Below are 17574 nucleotides of genomic sequence, written 5' to 3' on the forward strand. Positions count from 1 at the left end.
AAATCAGAAAGGAAATACAAATAGGAAACCGGCCGACCAATGTCGCTGGCCAGTATGAGATCCATCAAAAGCCCCCGGCCATAATGAATGGGACCAATGGGGTGTACATTGTCTCTGAACCCCGGCCTCTGTTAGGGCTCCCGGAAACTTACGGTCTCCGAGTCCCGGCAACCCTCTGCTATATCTTTCCATCTCGACATTCCTCCTCTCTTGGCCCTACCAGGCTCATACGGGGAACTATTGCTCCGCAGGGGGTGAGTGGGCGTCAGCGCCAAAGAGACAGCCCAATTCATGTCGCACTCTCTAGCATCCCTACCTAAGGACCTCCCAATGTGCCTAAAGCTCGCGTGTCTATAGATGGGACTCGTATGAATTACTAATGATGGGGTAGGCATCGCATCTTGGGACCCTAGCCTAAGTAGACATGGATATAATTTTTGCGTATAGAACCGTACGTGCCGTGGTATAGCAAGGCGGACGGGTATAAAGGCAGTACATCTCCTGCCTCCACCACACCGCGACGTGTCTGGGTAGAATATGAAGATGCGCCGGAATCCGTATTCTACAGAGAGACGAGTATTGGCTTCCCTTTCGATATCCTCGCGTATAATTTCCTGCTAGATACTGCCCAACTAAGGAAATTCCTACCTTGACGGATTCGACGTAACAATGGCTGCTCAATCTAGGCCTCAGTCCTCTGGTGAAACGGCGTCTGGAGCGCCCACCACCACAGCAAGCCCTAAGGCTAGAACTATTAGCGAGGAGAAAGTCACAGGCTCCCGATATCACTCTTCCGACTCGGGCAGCTCCGTCGTTGAGACTTCCCAAATCGCTACCGCCGGGGATCACGACCAGGAGAAGTCCGGAGCTCTCGCCAAACACGCAGCCACCCAGTCCCAACATAGTGATCCTAAACGGCAGATACAGACACGAGAAGACGGCGCCGAATACCCTACGGGCTTGAAGCTTAGCCTTATCTTTTTTGCACTATGCCTAAGCGTCTTTCTGATGGCTCTCGAGTAAGCTCCTCACCAAGTCCTCTCTTGATTTCATATTGCTACGGGCAGGTCGTATTCTTCTCGGAACTAACAGAGAGTCGCCTAGCAATGCCATAATCGCTACCGCTATCCCCAAGATCACCGATGCGTTTCACAGCCTTCCTGACGTGGGTTGGTACGGAAGTGGCAAGTACCTTCATCCACCTTCACTCCTGAATAAATACGCTTGCTAACCAAGCTTCCTACCGCTCAGCATACCTTCTCACCACCGCGGCCCTTCAGCTACTCTTCGGCAAACTATACACGTTCCTGAGCCTCAAATGGGTCTACCTAACCGCCATCGGCGTCTTCGAGCTCGGTAGTCTGATCTGCGGCGTCGCTCAGAATTCGGTCACGCTCATCATCGGCCGCGCCGTCGCCGGCCTCGGCTCCGCGGGCCTCATGTCCGGCGCCCTGCTGATCCTCGCCCATAGCGTCCCACTAGCTAAGCGGCCCATGTATACGTAAGCCAACCCTCCTTTCCTTCACACATACTGTACTCTCCTCGGCTACCTATGGGAGCTTCGAATAAGGGTCAACAACTGACCTAGACGACGACGATAGCGGTATCATCAGCAGTATGTACGGAATTGCCTCCGTAACTGGCCCCCTCCTCGGAGGTGCTTTCACAGACAAAGTGGTGCGTTGCTTTCCACTTACCTTCCCCTGAGTTCCGAATGACTCCCAAGTGGTAGAGAAGCTGACGTGAGCTGCGAGCCGCAGAGCTGGCGGTGGTGCTTCTATATCAACCTACCCATCGGCGCCGTAGCCGCGTCGGCCATCGCCGTCTTCTTCCCGGACCCGCCGCCGTCGCGACGAGGGGGACTCTCCAGCGACGAGACCCTGCTCCAACGCGTGAGGCACTTCGACCCGATCGGCACCGTACTCTTCATGCCGGCCGTGATCTGCCTGCTGCTGGCCCTGCAGTGGGGCGGCGTGGAGCACCCGTGGAACAGCGGCCGCGTCATCGCGCTGTTCGTCGTCGCCGGCGTGCTGCTGCTCGCGTTCGCGTACGTCCAGCACGTCCAGCAGGAGGACGCGACGGTGCCGCCGCGCATCCTGCGCAAGCGCACCATCTGGGCCAGCGGCATCTTCACGTTCGGCACCGGCGCCGGCTTCTTCGTCACGGTCTACTACGTGCCCATCTGGTTCCAGTCGGTGCAGGGCGTGTCCGCCGTCGGCTCCGGCATCCGCAACCTGCCGATGCTGATCAGCGTCGTGCTCTCCGCGATCGCCGCCGGCGCCGCCGTCACCGTCTTCGGCTACTACGCGCCCTTCATGATCCTCGGCACCGTGATCATGTCCGTCGGCGCCGGCCTGCTCTCCACCTGGACCCCCGACGCCACCGCCGGCGCCTGGATCGGCTACCAGGTCCTCTTCGGCGTCGGCATCGGCGTCGGCATGCAGCAGCCGCTCGTGGCCGCGCAGACCGTGCTCGACATCCGCGACGTGCCGACCGGCGCCGCCGTGCTCGTCTTCGTGCAGACCATGGGCGGCGCGCTGTTCGTCAGCGTCGGCCAGACCGTCTTCACCAACAAGCTCGTCTCGGAGCTCGCCGCACGCCTACCCAGCCTCGACCTCTCCGCCCTGCGCAACGGCGGCGTCACCGAGGTCCTGCGCCTTGTGCCGCCGGAGAGCCTATCGACCGTCATCTTGTCATACAGCAACGCGCTGACTGCCACCTTCCTCGTCGCCACAGGCCTGGTCGCCTTCACCGTCTTCGGCAGCGCGGCCATCGAGTGGAAGAGCGTTAAGGGCCGGAACGTCGAGGCCGCCGTGCCATAGACGCCGGGGGTCCAATCTCTTCATCAGTCTTAATTGCGCGTATAGTTATGCCTCGGGGTGCTGTTCCTGGGTTGTGATGTTTTCGTGGTCAGGTCACACATAGAAACACCCTTGACGACTATTAGCGAGGACAATAGACGGGTTGATGCTTGTGGAGAGAATGGTGTCGATGTCTCTGGCCCACGAGACTTGGTTTCGGCATGCCGGACTTGGGATACGGCGTTTTAAGGGAGAGAAGAGGGATACCCTACACACTCGAGCAACATGGGAGGGTGGAGGGCAAATTCAACTACATACGAAAAAAAAAGGCTATGGGTCACATACACAGATACTCCTCTTAATACACATCAGATTGTCCCACACTCTCCGAGAGAAAAAGGTTAGCAACTCCGGCAATGATAGCGGTAAGAATGAAAGTCCTCCGGGGAACGCTCTAGGTATAGTAACGAAACTTCGTAAGAACCCTATGTCACAAGTTACCAGGCCAGCCAGTAACTAGCTACCGTCTCGGGATCACAGTCCAGGGACAACACACCATAGCCCAACCTACACAGGGCAACTATCATACCAGCACCGATGATACACTATTTGAACAAATACTGCGAATAATTTCCCTCTTTCGTCTATCAATATCCAAAGGCCGTCTAGTTCCAGCCGAGGAGCCAAAAAAAGAAAAAAAGAAAAAGGAGAAAAGAAAAGGTGCGCTTCACTGTTAGGTTTCAAATATAGAACATGCTAGACACACCGCCGTAGATAAAGACCAGCGGTATTACATTACGTCCGGAAGTAATTCGGCTCTCTCGACCATCAATCCTTACCCCCCAAGTGCTCGTCGAGAGACGATGCTGTCGTCGAAGGTCCAGTCGGGCTACAACTGGAGCTGTAGCTTGGGCACTCGTGGGTGTATCGGAACCCATCGGCGACGAAGCGGTGCTCGCTGGCCTGCTCATCGTAAGCGGGAAGCTCCTCGTCGACGGATGCGTAGTCAGGGAACGCCGTGGTCGGGCCGCGGGGTGCCGGGGCGGGGATGTCGTGCCGTGGCCGGTCGTACGTGTACTCGCGGGAGCGCCCTTCCTCCGCCGCGACCATGCTCCCGACGACGTCAGCGATGGCGCGGAACTGCGCGAGCTCCTGCTCGATCGTCGTCGAGAGGGCGTCGTCCTCCGTCTCGTCGCCGTCCGACGCGTGCAGGCTCCTCATGATGGCCGCCTTCTCCTCGGCCTCCGCCTCGGCCTCCCGGCCCCACACGCTCCCGCGCACCCGCCCCGCGACCTCGAAGCACATCGCCCCGACGGCGGCGCATCGCGCAGCCCAGGCCCCACCGCGGCGCTGGCGGCGCGCCTCTCGCGCTCGACGTCGTTCGGTGCAGCGAGAGTGTCGATTCTGGCATGACCTGGCGCAGCAGCATATGCGTACTATGCCGACCACGGCGGCCAAGAAGACGACGGTACCTACAATGTAAAGAATCGGTGGCACGTGGAAACGGTGACGTCCCGGGTGCTTCGTTCCGTCAGTAGGTAGACAAAGTTTCGTCGGGATTAAAAATACGTACCGGGAAGGGGGGGAAGGGAGGGGGGGGGCGTATAGCATCGTGCCATTCTTCAGTATGTCCTAGGTAGTTTGAAGTCGGCACGAGATCAGGGCCACCTTTTAGGCTGTGTGGCGACTGTTTGGAGGGCTCCTAAAGTCGTCAGTTATGCGTGCTCTGAAATATCACTTCCCGCCTGAGCTTACAATGTCATGGGTTCCTGCATCAGGCGCCGGCCGATCGGGAGGAGGCAAGTTATCCCCTGGTATCCGATGGTCCGGGTAAGCTAGCTCGTCAAAGAAGCCGCGATGGGGCGGCGGCGGCGGCGGCGGCGGCGGCGGCGGCGGCCGGCAATGACAAGAAGGAGGTGGCGGGGGTGGTGGATGATTACCATGAGGCGGAGGTCCATGGGGTGGAGGGCCATGAGGTGGAGGGCCATGAGGTGGAGGGCCATGAGGTGGAGGGCCATGAGGTGGAGGGCCATGAGGTGGAGGGCCATGAGGTGGAGGGCCATGAGGTGGAGGCCTGTGTGGTGGAGGTCCATGAGGCTCATGTGGTGGTATATGTGAATGATTCCTGTGGGGATGATCGGGATGGGGTGGAAACCAAGGATGGTAGTGGCCATGATCCTCCTCCGGATGGGGGAACGGCCAGTGATGGCCGCTAAGTCGGTGTCTGAAGTGCCCACCGTGTCCAATACTATGTCCGTAGAGCCGGCTGGCCATGTGCTTCACCCGGCTATACATACTCTTCCAGATGCACACCAGACTATCACACTCGGCAATCGAATGGGGTCCGCCTAACGGCCCGACGTCGAAGGTTTCGGATATGTGCTGCATCTTCGAGGAAATCGCGTATTCGAGCGCTGCCAATTGTCGCATCATCACGTTCAACTCGGCCAGCTCATCAGCGAGCTCCGAAGGCACCCCTCCGTCCGAGCTGTCAGCTGTGGTCCCCGCGGAAACCCCGGGTTGTATGGTAAACCCGGCACTCTCGACGACCGACGCGGAAACTGGCACGGTCTGGCGGAACTGAACGACAAACGAAACCCCTTCGACTACAGCATCATCTACAGAGCTGACTTGGAAAGTCATCAGTTGTCCTTGGAGCCCATCCTCGAGATGGACACACGTAAACGCCCAATCAGCGATAATAGCATTCCCATAGCTAGTAATCACTGAGCCAGAGCCATGGCCATCCGCATCCTGGGCGAGTGGTTGGTCGTTAATGGTCACGTTTCCATAACCACAGGGCGTCGCCGACTCGAGGACATCGAGCCGGAGAGTCTGTACGCCGCAGTCAGTCACGTACTGACGATATCCCCATGATGGGATAGATTCCGAGGTTCACTAACCCTTTCTTCAGCACCGCCATTATCATTTATTCGGAAGTCGATTAAGGCCGGGGCGGCACTGTCTTTAGGTAATGCTTCGATGTTAGGCCCGTTTCACGGTGCCATAGGCACTATGGTTGGTAGATTGTATCTCACCACTTTTCGCCGTCGGAAAAGCCGCCACCAGCGCGGGAACCACCAGCAACTGGGCTTTCCAATAGCCACGGATCATCGTCGGTTTAGGAGCCTAGAGATAGCAAATACGATGGAGAGAGCAAAGCGGCCCTAGCATGACTCAACTCCCACGGGGAAGAAAAAAACCCGTCGTCAGCTGGGGGAAGGGTAGGGGGAACGGAATATGGTTGCCTATACACGAATGCGGGCAGAGAGAAATATGTACGATGTCCTTGCCCCCCCTCGGCTTATCCTCATCAAGGGGATGTGGGGTGCCGCGCGGCGTGTGTGCCCACTCCAACGTTCAGGTCACATACCTACGTAGAGCGTCATCAGGGAGGAGAAGCCATGTAGGTCGAGCTGAGAAACGCGACAGACCCAACCTCGCACCACAGTAGCAAAGCCCGCTGGCTCCCTGAGCCGGCGCGAAACCGGCATAGGAAATGATACAGGATATGGCGTTATCTCATAACCGAAAGGAGGGATCCCAAGTAGCGCTAGCCAATGAGCGTTAACGAGCTGACGAGTCCTCTAACCCAGGTTGTGCTGAGGCTGTGCTCCAGGGGGCCAAGACCGGGGAGGGGGTGAGATTTGTTTACCAGCAGGGAGAGGTATTTAATAGCTATGTGTCCTCACAGGGAGTCGTCTCGTGCGGATGCAATAAACGAAGATGCTTAACTACTATAATAAGATGAAAGAGGCATCTGTGATATAACGTCAACAACCTCGTAGGAATCTCGCTGGGGAATTCGGAGGTAGCGAGGGGTTGCCTAGGGTTGGTTACCGGCTAAGAGAGCCAAGATGGCCCCTCTCAACTCCTGTCAAGGTTGAGATGGCATACTTATCCACAAAACATTGTCAACTCGTTGCCGAGTCCGTGGGCTATTTTCTTGCGTGAAGAAACTGATGTGTTGATAAGTTGACTCTCAGAGTGAGCCCGATTCGAGGCACACACGTAGGTACATATGTACATAACACGTTAGCAATTTTAAGGGGGCCGCCACTGTTCGGTGGGTCGGTGCTTATCCCGAAGTATATCCTTGGCTACCTATGTATATGTGTTACGTAAGACAGTGGCTGGAGGTATATTGTCTATAGTTATGTATCGATGTACCTGTGGCTGAAGCATCTTAACTCAACTAAATTCTGCCAGGCAAGTTCCGGCTTGGGCGAGCAGCTCATCATTCCTTATCATCACCCAAAGACTCCTCATTGCATGACTGTGAATTAACCACCAAGTCGTGCCTCACTCAGGATGGTGCGCCACTCCGGCAAATCGAATCTCGTGCATGTTGTGCGCTAACTCGAAAGCTCTCCAGTTACCTCTCGGCCTCTTGAACGCGGCTCAAGGCCACCCCATGCTCGTCGAGCTCAAGAATGGCGAGACCCTCAACGGCCACCTAATACAGTGCGATACCTGGATGAATTTAACGCTGAAGGAGGTCATACAAACGAGTCCTGTAGGGATACCTAGCCAAGACGGACCCCTCAAAGTGGCAGGCCAGCTAATATGAGACGACCAGGACGCAGATAAATTCGTCAGGCTGCCCGAAGTATACGTCAAGGGAAACAACGTGAGCCCGCTGCACCATACGATCCTTCCTCTGCCAGCCACTTGACTAAGCGGACTAATAGATAAAATACCTACGAGTACCGGACGAGATCATCGATCTAGTGAAGGACCAGCAACACACTCAACAAAGCGGATTCAGGGGTGGTCGCGGCGGACACGGAGGGCACGGTCATGGCGGGCACGCCCAGCAGCGAGGAGATCACAGCGGCCGAGGGGGCGACAGAGGCGGCCGCGGTAGCGGACGCGGTCAAGGGAGAGGGCGAGGCCGCGGCCGCGGCGCGTGAGGATCGAGAGGGTGCGGCGATGTCAGACGACCGAGCAAGCAAACTGCGGCCAGAGTGCAGCATCAAACATAGGCTCTCTTCAGAAGCTCGGCGGAGCTAGTTCGAAACGCCAGGACCGGCCGCTGTGGACGAAAGATACCCATCCCACCGCGATAGTATTCGCGAGGAAAGTACCATGCAGTTATTGCAACGTTCATGCAAAGGGGAATAGCAAGGGGGTTACGGGGCCCAGCGATGCTGAAACTCACGCTTCGATTCCCAGGCTACCTTTGTTGCAGGCGCCATCCCAGGCTCTTGTGGTGCTAGATATATACACATGACGGTCTTCTCAGGTTTGCCGACTGCCTCTCCTAGATTGACACATCACCCACCTATCTCGGGTATGGAACGCAGCCATACCACCAGTGCCGACTTGCTTCAGATATTAGGGCCTTATGCCGGATGAACAAGGCATAGGATACCTACGCACCTGCTAAATGGCGTCACAGTTTCTATGCACATAAACAAAGTACACCTGAGGACTTCGTATTAGGGTCTTGTGTCGACAGGTGCCGCCAGCTGACGCTGGCTGACGCCGGCTGCGGGCGAATCCCCCTAGCTAATAAGAGCTTCAGGCGGGTTGCGTTGGGTAATTACATAGGTGGGGTATCTCAGTATCTCTTATCTCCGATCTTATCTTTTCCCAAGAACGAATCCATCGGCAAATTGCCAAAACCCGCGCGACACCATACCCTATATACAGCTAGGAACCACGGCCGCCACGGTTCGTCTCGGCTCTGAGCCAATTGGCCAGCTTCCGCGCAATGCTCGGGGGCCGTATCGTCGTTGACGGCCTCTGGCGATGCTTACGCCCTTCTATAGATATTACTGCCTTCCCCAGGCTCATTGGTCCCCTCCCCCCTCCTCGGCAGCGATCGAGTCCTCCCCCGACCACCAATGCCCGTATCACGGAGCGGCAGGGCCGACGAGGAATCCGTCGAGTTGCCGTCACGACAAAAGCAGACCTGGAGCGCGACGCGTTCGAGAAATCGCGCATCGAATACCTCAAGAGGTTAGCGAAACGCAGCCCTTGGGTCCCCGGCGCCCTATTCCGAGGGGTGGACGCTTTCGCTACGAAGCTCGACAGGATCCCGACGCCGACAATCTATAGCGCCCTCAAGGAGCTCACGAGAAGCGAAGACACCTATTTCTCTGTCGTGAAGCTGGTCGAATACTTAATTCAGGAGAGGGGAGAGAGGCCAAATGCTATACTGTACGAGAGTCTCATACGGGCGAACGTGGATAAAAATTACGGTTCTGCAGAGGCCGCCGGCGAACTGCTCAAGGAGATGGATAAGTTGAAGATACCTACCACGCCTCAAATTTATCAGGCGGTCCTAGATGTGAAGCGGCCCAACCCGCTTATTAGCTAGGTCCTCGTAAGCTAACACTCGCGGCATAGGTCACAGCCGTCCATCCCGATTATGTCCTTCGAAATACGGCACTATTCGAGATGAAGAACCGGTGGTATACGCCAACATCGGATGGACACATCAGCATTGTTCTAGGGTTATTAAGAGACAACCAATACGAGCTTGCACTCGAGAAGCTTGAGGAATTGCACAAGGATCCGGCTGCAGTCCCACCTTGGCTCTACGACATATTTCTCTATACGTTTGGAGACCTGGGTTTCCATGAGGAGGCATTCCTAATTCTAAAACACAGGTTTAGGATGACAAGCATTTTAGTCGAGCCGATATCTCTAAATATGTGGCAATTTCTGCTTGACGTCTTCTGTAGGGACTTTTTCTACGATGGAGTTAGATACATATGGGATCGCGCCGTTGCGCCTGGATACATAAACCCACCGGATGGAGTCGTCATAAATGCTCTATACACGGCTTCAAGAAACTCGGACTCGGCATTGGCGATTAACGCACTTCGGACGCTCTCGAATCGGGGTAGAAAACTCGAGCTACAACATTACGAAGCCTTAATAGAGATCCACGTACAGAAGAAGCAGCTCCGTAAAGCGTTTACGACCCTCTGCATCATGGCGAAGGCAGGCCTACGCCCTGATCTATCAAGCACGCGTTCCATCTTTCGGACGCTCCGCAAATCCGCGGAGGACGCCAAATTCGCCCTCCAGTTCTTGAATGACCTCAGGTATCTCTACGACGTACCCACTGCTGCGTTCAACGTTGTCCTGGAGGCTACCGCAATCCACCGGGGGTTTAGGATGGCTCTAGATCTATATAGAGGTGTGCGCCGAGTCTGCTCGGACGGGCCGGATATCGAGACGTATCATATTCTCCTCGCTCGATGCACGCAAAGCAAGTTCTCAACTTTCATAATTGAGGAAATGAAGGTCATAGGCATCGAACCCACGAGAACCACCTACGACCTCATAATTCGGTTTCATAGCACACAGGACAACTACGAGCAGGCGTTCTATTTCCTCAAGATTATGAGCTCTGAAGAAACGGCGGGTGTGCCGAATAACTGGTGGATAAGCCGGGAGACGGCTCTAAGATTTATCAAGAAGTGCATTAGCGAAGAGGACATCAGGGTCCAGAGGCTCATCGAGGAATGTCGCAAGCGAGGAATGGATGTCGACGCAGAGGTTAGGCAATTCCTCCAAGCTGCTCGAGAAAAGAAGAGGGCCGCCAGTTCGGAGGCCGCTGCGGGATAAGCCGTGCCAGGGGCCACCGGGAATCGAGGGAAGCTAGCTCGACGTCATGATATTAACCACTAGAGAACGTCGCCTCTTCCTGCGCCAACTTACCGCTAATCATCAAACCTTGCTATACAACAACGTGTATCAATTAATGTGCATCAACCAGCAAAGCCTTACGTCTTCGCATACGATCTATTTTACGGTCTTACGAACTACCTAGCACTAGGCGCTCAGTAGCATTGTATCTACTAATCTACACAACTCCTTCTCACGGCGAAGCCGCAGACTGGCCTAACTAATCCCCTGTACCTTACCTTGACTTGGTGGTGCAAGTGACCTAGTAGTATTAGTAGCAGCGGGTAGCAGCTTAAGGAATCGAATAACCCTTACCTTAACTAGTTGACAGAGTGTGGCTGTTTTGAAAAGGGCTAATAAAATCTTCAGGAAGCCGTGACCCGCTTTGGGGTGCGGTATAAGGGGATTGGGTAGTTAGGCTAGTCTGTATACTCCTTACAGCTATTCGTGTCTTACCTTGTTCGTCATAAGCGGCCACCGTCGGGGAGGCTCCGGCTGGCACCATGGTAGTGAGCGTCAGACCTGTACTGTATTGCTGCGTACCTCCGAAATCCTCCTGCCGGAGATCGTTATCTTCGTGCCTATAAGCTCACGAGATGTCTTGCGAAGTGAGTCACTGTCTGTCTTTGGGGGATCTAACTGCCCAAGTTGGACTCTGGTAGCTGACGTTGGTTTACTGGCGACAGGGTCATTTCTGGACAGACCGCCGGCACCAACACTGTCGCAGCCCGGAATCACGATGGCGCGGCGTATCGTTACTAACGCCAACCCGTTCCCTCATCAAACGACCCAACTTAGTACTAAGGAGCATCACGCCCCGAGGAAGAATTTCCGATGCATATATATACCGACGCGGATGGCGTTTATGATAGCGACCGAGAGGCTTCGTAAGGGCCGTTGAGCCAATAAAATCAAGTCTTTCAGCGTTCATCGGGAGTAGAACCGAGCTTGTACGTCCACGTCAACACCAAGGGCTCAGCGAAGTCGGCCGCAACTCTAGACGCAGACCATGGGAACCCTGCAGCTAGCACGACCCTCAGTGAGAGCTCAATGACTTCGTCCAGCGCAGCGAGCAACGTGGGCAACAGTGTGATATTAGCGGATGCGAGTTCCGGCAACTCATACAATGACTCGGGCACACTCTCAACAGCGGACGCTTAGTCGTGGCCCGACGGTTGGTACAATGATCCGTGGGACTGGATAGGGAACACGTTAAGGTGGTTTGCGAGCAGATCGTGGATTAGCCATGCCCGTTAAGTCGCCACTGGCTCTTGTCACGTCACAAGGAGGCGGGATGTTCTTAAGAAGGAGGAGTTCCGGCCTGTTACAAAGTGTTATGACTACAGGCACCACGTATGTTATCGCTGGAAGTGGGAATGTCCTCACGGCTCCGCGGGAACGCTCACTTAGTTGTACGCAACCAGCAGAGTGGAGAGAGGTACCATCATTACATAAGTCTTTGTACTTCAGCCGGCACAGAGCCTGATATGCTCCGTACTCTTACAGAGGGCCTAGACACCTAAGAATTTCAAGAAGAATGTTTCGTGCCATTTTAGCTTGGGGATCTAGGGGTCGGAAGCCGGAATAACTGTTCCGACCTACTTTCGTTAATTCTACCATGTCCACAGGCAGGCTACCAGGTTAATGGCGGGCAACGAAGTCGATGCGAATGGCGGATTCTCCGTTTTCTTCACGGAAAACAACGTTATTTTTATTACCTTTCCTAGTAAGTTACGCAGCTTTATAGTATTAGAGTATGAGTCCGAGCGGATTTGGCACAGCGCATATGTATATGTACCAATTCGAGGCGTGGCCAAACGGGCACGGATGCTGACCTAATGCAGGAGGCTTCCCCACAAACGAACATGCCCTCCCACGCCACTCTCTCTACATATATATAGTATTACCTAGGTCCGTGAGGCAGGTCGGCTAGCCCAGTAGATACGTAGGCAGATACCTGGTAGCCAACCCAGCTGGACCGCATTTCTCGTTGCTCACTCCCTTTTCCGTAAACACGAGCGCAGGTATACACGTTGCATAGATGTGCATTAATTCCCTGAATAGGCTGTGTGCGTCAGGAATACGAATCTTCGCATACTTAGTAAGTGTATTTAACCTGCTTGCGTTGACCGTTGGGGACTGCTTTAGCTGTTTTAGGTCAAATCATTCGGTACATATTATGTACCTTGGGTGCCTCTCCGTAGGTACCTAGGCTTCTACGCATTTGCCTCTTATTTATAAGATGTGGCTTTCTAGGTTAGGTAACTAAGTGTAAGGTAGAAAGAAGGAGGCAAGGATGGTGTTGGCTTCTCGTCTTCTCGTCTTCTGTCTCGATGTAACTATGTACATGTTTTAGGGGCAACGATACGGGGCTCAACTCAGGGGATTAACATGAGGCAGGCGGGTAGGTATCTTAGGTAGGTACTTACCTGTATAGGTACCAAGCTTCTGGGTTCAAGCCACGCCAAATCTGCTGTGCAGCAGCATCCATGGAAATTACATATATAGGTGGAGCCGGGCCTGCATAAGTGCTGTCTACGTTCCTGTGCCAGCCAGACATTTGCCTCCTGGCTATTATGAGCAATCTCAGATAGGTGCACTAGATTAAAACAGGTAGCAACACTCAAGCGCTGGCCTGACAAAGCTGCAACTACCCGGTGGCTGGCCGGAAGTCATCTGAATGCTCCCAGGGACTTGTAACATTAGACCTATGAACCTGCTCACCACCGCGAGAGGGGGGAAGCCCCATCTGGGATGACAGAGAGAAGAGAGGCAGCCGTGTTGGGACGATAGGAGAAAAAGGGGTGTTGAGCAGAGACAAGAGGGGGAGGGGGATATTAGACGAGAATAGGAGAGGAATAAACGCAAGAAAAAAAAAACACAATACAACGCGAAACCAAAAACACAGAGCATGGGAAGCTCTGACCCCGTAGTAGATTAAATCCTCCGTTAGGTAAAGTTCAGCGGCCAATCAAGGGGTCTTCCCCCTGCCCTCAGGCCCTGGCACCTAAAATACGTCCCCTACTACGGAGTACCTAGGTGGCCAGCACGCCGGCAACCACGCATGAGGTAACGCTATGCTATGTAGGAGGCAGGTATCCGAGTACCCTCCGTTCAAGTACCCTCCGTTCTGCTAGGGTTGGGGGAAGGGGGTGGATGGATGGATGGATGGATGTATCCGTATGGCGACCGAGGACAGTGTTGGTCTTGTACCAGTGGTCCTGGTTACGACCTCGTCCTAACAGAAATACGTGGCAGAAGGGTTGATTTTCGGTAGTGCAGATGTAAAGACGGGCCAAGAGGTACGAGGATGCAGACGCGCTCCAGCGAAGGGGGTACCAGAAGCCTCCCCTTTCAAAGGCAGCTTCTAATCGAACAAGGGCCGGGGTGTCCCCAAATTTGTTTTTTTTTTTTCTCTGGAGAGGAGGCCAGAGACAGGAGAGGTCGGGCCGCATCCACACAATAGCATGTACCTACACGCTTGGCCAGGACCACGCCAGCACGCACCACGCCAGACACCTTCAACCTCAACTCTTTCCTCGTAAATTCTTCACTCCCCCGTTGATCATCCTCAATACATACCTACGCACTCCTGCTCTGCTGCTACACCACACTGCACTGCCAATCTCCTTCGAATCTGGCAGCTTGGCCTTTCGCTCTACCATTCCCGCTCCCCCCCCCCCAATCCCCAATATCCAGTCCAATTCTTCCATCCTCTTTTTATTATTTCCCTTCCCTCTTTTTCCACCGACAGCCGCCGTTCTCTAGCCCAGACCAGTCACGAGATACCCGTACGCGAGGAGTCGGTCGCTCGCAATTCCCGCCCATTTCATTCTTCCGCTCGCTTCATCAACAAAATCTAAATATTCTCGACGTGCCTTGCCGCCTCGCGATCTGCGACACGACTCTAAAGCTAACTTCGGGTATGTGGGCGTCGGGGTTTCCCACCGCATCGTGACAAACACGCCGTCGTGGCCCTGTGATGGCCCTCTGCAGGGCTTCCCGTTGATTCTTATTTTATTCATCTTCGACGACACGTCGCCCTTCCCTGTATACTCACCGTTGCCGCTGGCCTCTCGTTGGCGTCGGGGATTGTCCCGTCACCCGTTGCTGCATCCCTCTTCATCTTGTCATCAGGGGGCGTCTCTTGCCCCTTGCTCGCGGCTTCTATTCCTTCTATACGAGACGCAGTCACGAACTCAAACCCAGTGCTAACCATCATCCTGCATCTTCAGATTCGGCCTGACGACTTCTTTAGCCACCCACACATATCTCTTACGTCTTCATCTCGGTTGACATATTCAGTATGGGTAAGCGCTTTCCACCTTCTGCTGCTACACAATTGCCGGCTCGATAAGAGAGAGGCATGTTGCCAGAGCTATCCTCTCTCGGAAGCGAACTCGGCCCAATCCCGAAGCCAGGTCCTCTCGCTATTAAGCCGGACGTTTCATCGTCGATCACCACTTCTCTCGTCTCACCACCGGCTTTCCCATTCATCGGATTCCCCACATTCGTTTGTTCTCTTAGGTCCGTGTATCACTTGGGCCATTGGCCTCGTCTTTTTCAAGGATCCGGAGGTAGCTACGAATACCTCTTTCCCCCTTTTCGAAAGTCCGCGGATCAACAAACAAGAAATACCCATACTCGCGCCCATATCAACTATCACTTGAGCAGGCGGACCCGCGGTATCCAGTTGGGCAACAGATAAAACTACGCCATGGAGAGCCTTCCTCTGTCCGGGAGGACATCATTTCCCCCTCTAGGCCCTGACCGTACACGGAGCAACAATCGGGCCTCGGTGGACCAACCTCCCTCCGTTCGCAGCTACCGTAGCATGCTAATGGTTGACGCCCCGTCCCTTGGTCCTCACCAGCTTATTTCCTACGAGGAGCTCCATGTCGGCCCGCCATTTACCGGTACACCTCGTTGGACATGCTGTTGCGATGCCTCTCCGCCCGTATTGATTCCCGTGCTGGATACGTATGCTAACGCGTGTTGTAGCAGCAGTAACCCCGACGATAGCGTCGCCTACACCGACTGATGGCAAGCCGTCCTCGCCCCAACTATCGCCCGCGCCGACCTCGAGTTCTGACCTCAAGTCTACAGCTCCGGCTTCCGCTCCCGCTGCCAACGATAGCAAGAACATCGTGCGACGAAAACTCACCGGCTACGTTGGTTTTGCCAATTTACCGAACCAATGGCATCGTAAGAGTGTCCGAAAGGGCTTTAACTTCAATGTCATGGTCGTTGGTACGTGTCCGGCCCTACCAGTTTCAGGGAGAGGCTAAAGCTGACGATGGATCGACGCCTAGGTGAATCTGGCTTGGGCAAGTCCACTCTGGTCAACACGCTGTTTAACACGTCTCTATACCCGCCCAAGGACCGAAAGGGACCGAGTCTTGACATAATACCTAAGACTGTCTCTATCCAATCCATCAGTGCCGATATCGAGGAGGCGGGTGTCCGTCTACGGCTGACCGTTGTGGATACTCCGGGCTTCGGAGACTTCGTGAACAACGACGAGTCGTGGAGACCCATCATTGACAACATTGAACAGCGTTTCGATGCCTATTTGGACGCCGAGAACAAGGTCAACCGCATGAACATCGTCGACAATCGTATTCACGCTTGCGTCTTCTTCATTCAACCCACTGGCCACTCCCTGAAGCCTCTTGATATCGAAGTTATGCGTCGCCTGCACACCAAGGTCAACCTGATTCCGGTTATTGCGAAGTCCGATACCCTCACCGACGAGGAGATCGTCGGGTTCAAGTCTAGGGTATGTCTACCCATCTAGTAGTCTTGCATTGCTCTCTAACTTCTCTCGTAGATTCTCGCCGATATCAAGCACCACGGCATCCAGATCTTCGAGGGCCCTCGTTACGAGCTGGATGATGAAGAGACAATTGCCGAGAACAACGAGATCATGTCCAAGGTCCCCTTCGCCGTTGTCGGTGCCAACAACGAGATCACCAACGCCGATGGGCGCAAGGTTCGTGGTCGCCGATACCCGTGGGGTGTTATCGAGGTCGACAATGAGGAGCACTGCGACTTCGTGAAGCTACGACAGATGCTCATTAGAACGCACATGGAGGAGCTCAAGGAGCATACGAACAATGTCCTTTATGAGAATTACCGTACCGACAAGCTCACCGCGATGGGCGTTGCTCAGGACCCGAGCGTATTCAAGGAAGTCAACCCAGCTGTGAAGCAGGAGGAGGAACGCGCTCTCCACGAGCAGAAGCTTGCCAAGATGGAAGCCGAAATGAAGATGGTGTTCCAGCAGAAGGTGGCCGAGAAGGAAAGCAAGCTGAAGCAGAGCGAAGAAGAGTTATACGCCCGCCATCGCGAGATGAAGGAGCAGCTCGAGCGCCAGCGGTTGGAGCTGGAGGAGAAGAAGGCCAGAGTCGAGAGCGGACGGCCACTAGAGAAGGAGGGCAAGCGGAAAGGTTTCTCCCTACGGAATTAACCTTAACGACCTTCTCTCAGTCTACGATCTACGCCCGAGCCTTCATGATGCCCTTACAGGACCAGCCCGCCGCGCTCTTTCGCTTCTTGTTTCTCTCTGTTCGACCTCTCTTTTAATATCTCGTAACCTAATGCGCTTCACGAAGTGGTTGCCCTTGGCGGCGACTGTCGGACGAGGACCTGGTTGTGTGTTGCGCCATCGAGGTCATTCACATGTACCGTGGAAAAAAAAAACCAAAACAAGGGGCGGGAGGCGTCTGAGAGGCGAGGCTCCCCCACGTCTAGTTTTATTTCCTCGGAGTTCTTGAACATCACGGCAACACTGAATTGGCTCGGGATTTTGATGAACTGCGTCCCATTCCAACCTCACGCATCAAGGCCGCCTTCTACGATGCCACCCTAAGGATCCATCGAAGATTTGCAGGAGAAAAGGTATGACATTTGGCGAATCGGCATGGAAAACGCCCCTCGGTCGGCCGGAATCATACCCGCGGAAATCAAACACTACCTAAGACAGTTGGTTCTTCCCATACCTTTTCCGGACATCCCATCCTGCCGTTCATTCACCTTCGTAGTCACGTACTTTATTGTTTTTTCAGCCGTTACGATAAAATACCCGGGGTTGGCGGAAAGTTGGTGGGCGACTCGATGTGCTCGTGAA

At 54.5% G+C, this 17574-nt stretch overlaps 5 protein-coding genes across 5 annotated transcripts; 4 read left to right on the forward strand and 1 right to left on the reverse strand.

Moving 5' to 3' along the window:
- The first annotated feature begins 544 nt into the window (after positions 1 to 544).
- On the forward strand, positions 545 to 3226 carry GGS23DRAFT_274600 (putative efflux pump). The gene is made up of 5 exons (XM_051512476.1): positions 545 to 1019; positions 1105 to 1184; positions 1252 to 1501; positions 1602 to 1677; positions 1761 to 3226. The coding sequence occupies exons 1-5, from the start codon at positions 670 to 672 to the stop codon at positions 2820 to 2822; spliced, it is 1818 nt and encodes a 605-aa protein (XP_051375212.1). The 5' UTR covers positions 545 to 669; the 3' UTR covers positions 2823 to 3226.
- A 91-nt stretch (positions 3227 to 3317) lies between these two features.
- Positions 3318 to 5636, reverse strand: GGS23DRAFT_274532 (uncharacterized protein). The gene is made up of 4 exons (XM_051512475.1): positions 4742 to 5636; positions 4557 to 4612; positions 4375 to 4500; positions 3318 to 4322 (listed from the first exon to the last, which is right to left on the reverse strand). The coding sequence occupies exons 1-4, from the start codon at positions 5442 to 5444 to the stop codon at positions 3630 to 3632; spliced, it is 1578 nt and encodes a 525-aa protein (XP_051375213.1). The 5' UTR covers positions 5445 to 5636; the 3' UTR covers positions 3318 to 3629.
- A 1510-nt stretch (positions 5637 to 7146) lies between these two features.
- Positions 7147 to 7476, forward strand: GGS23DRAFT_593252 (uncharacterized protein; the record flags this gene model as incomplete). Its single annotated transcript, XM_051518018.1, has 2 exons — positions 7147 to 7317; positions 7381 to 7476. The coding sequence occupies 2 exons, from the start codon at positions 7147 to 7149 to the stop codon at positions 7474 to 7476; spliced, it is 267 nt and encodes an 88-aa protein (XP_051375214.1).
- Positions 7477 to 8021: 545 nt separating this feature from the next.
- Positions 8022 to 10720, forward strand: GGS23DRAFT_274643 (uncharacterized protein). The gene is made up of 2 exons (XM_051512478.1): positions 8022 to 9096; positions 9156 to 10720. Exons 1-2 carry the CDS (start codon positions 8518 to 8520, stop codon positions 10383 to 10385), a joined length of 1809 nt encoding a protein of 602 aa, XP_051375215.1. The 5' UTR covers positions 8022 to 8517; the 3' UTR covers positions 10386 to 10720.
- Positions 10721 to 15427: 4707 nt separating this feature from the next.
- On the forward strand, positions 15428 to 16914 carry GGS23DRAFT_602830 (Septin-domain-containing protein; the record flags this gene model as incomplete). Its single annotated transcript, XM_051519380.1, has 3 exons — positions 15428 to 15695; positions 15758 to 16224; positions 16276 to 16914. The coding sequence occupies 3 exons, from the start codon at positions 15428 to 15430 to the stop codon at positions 16912 to 16914; spliced, it is 1374 nt and encodes a 457-aa protein (XP_051375216.1).
- Between the last annotated feature and the right edge of the window lie 660 nt (positions 16915 to 17574).

Source organism: Durotheca rogersii (genome assembly GCF_024521655.1).
Source record: "Durotheca rogersii strain YMJ 92031201 chromosome Unknown GGS23scaffold_3, whole genome shotgun sequence".
Taxonomy (NCBI): Eukaryota; Fungi; Ascomycota; class Sordariomycetes; order Xylariales; family Xylariaceae; genus Durotheca; species Durotheca rogersii.

What these genes read in the sequence shown, in the direction of transcription:
- GGS23DRAFT_274600 (XM_051512476.1), top strand. Translation starts at nt 670, where the DNA reads ATGGCTGCTCAATCTAGGCCTCAGTCCTCTGGTGAAACGGCGTCTGGA. An exon ending in CGTGGGTTGGTACGGAAGTG is followed by an intron (nt 1,185 to 1,251) that starts GCAAGTACCTTC and finishes CCTACCGCTCAG; the next exon opens with CATACCTTCTCACCACCGCG. An exon ending in GTGCTTTCACAGACAAAGTG is followed by an intron (nt 1,678 to 1,760) that starts GTGCGTTGCTTT and finishes TGCGAGCCGCAG; the next exon opens with AGCTGGCGGTGGTGCTTCTA.
- GGS23DRAFT_274532 (XM_051512475.1), bottom strand. Translation starts at nt 5,444, where the DNA reads ATGACTTTCCAAGTCAGCTCTGTAGATGATGCTGTAGTCGAAGGGGTT. An exon ending in ATGCAGGAACCCATGACATT is followed by an intron (nt 4,501 to 4,556) that starts GTAAGCTCAGGC and finishes CGACTTTAGGAG; the next exon opens with CCCTCCAAACAGTCGCCACA. An exon ending in CTCCCTTCCCCCCCTTCCCG is followed by an intron (nt 4,323 to 4,374) that starts GTACGTATTTTT and finishes GACGGAACGAAG; the next exon opens with CACCCGGGACGTCACCGTTT.
- GGS23DRAFT_274643 (XM_051512478.1), top strand. Translation starts at nt 8,518, where the DNA reads ATGCTCGGGGGCCGTATCGTCGTTGACGGCCTCTGGCGATGCTTACGC. An exon ending in TTTATCAGGCGGTCCTAGAT is followed by an intron (nt 9,097 to 9,155) that starts GTGAAGCGGCCC and finishes CTCGCGGCATAG; the next exon opens with GTCACAGCCGTCCATCCCGA.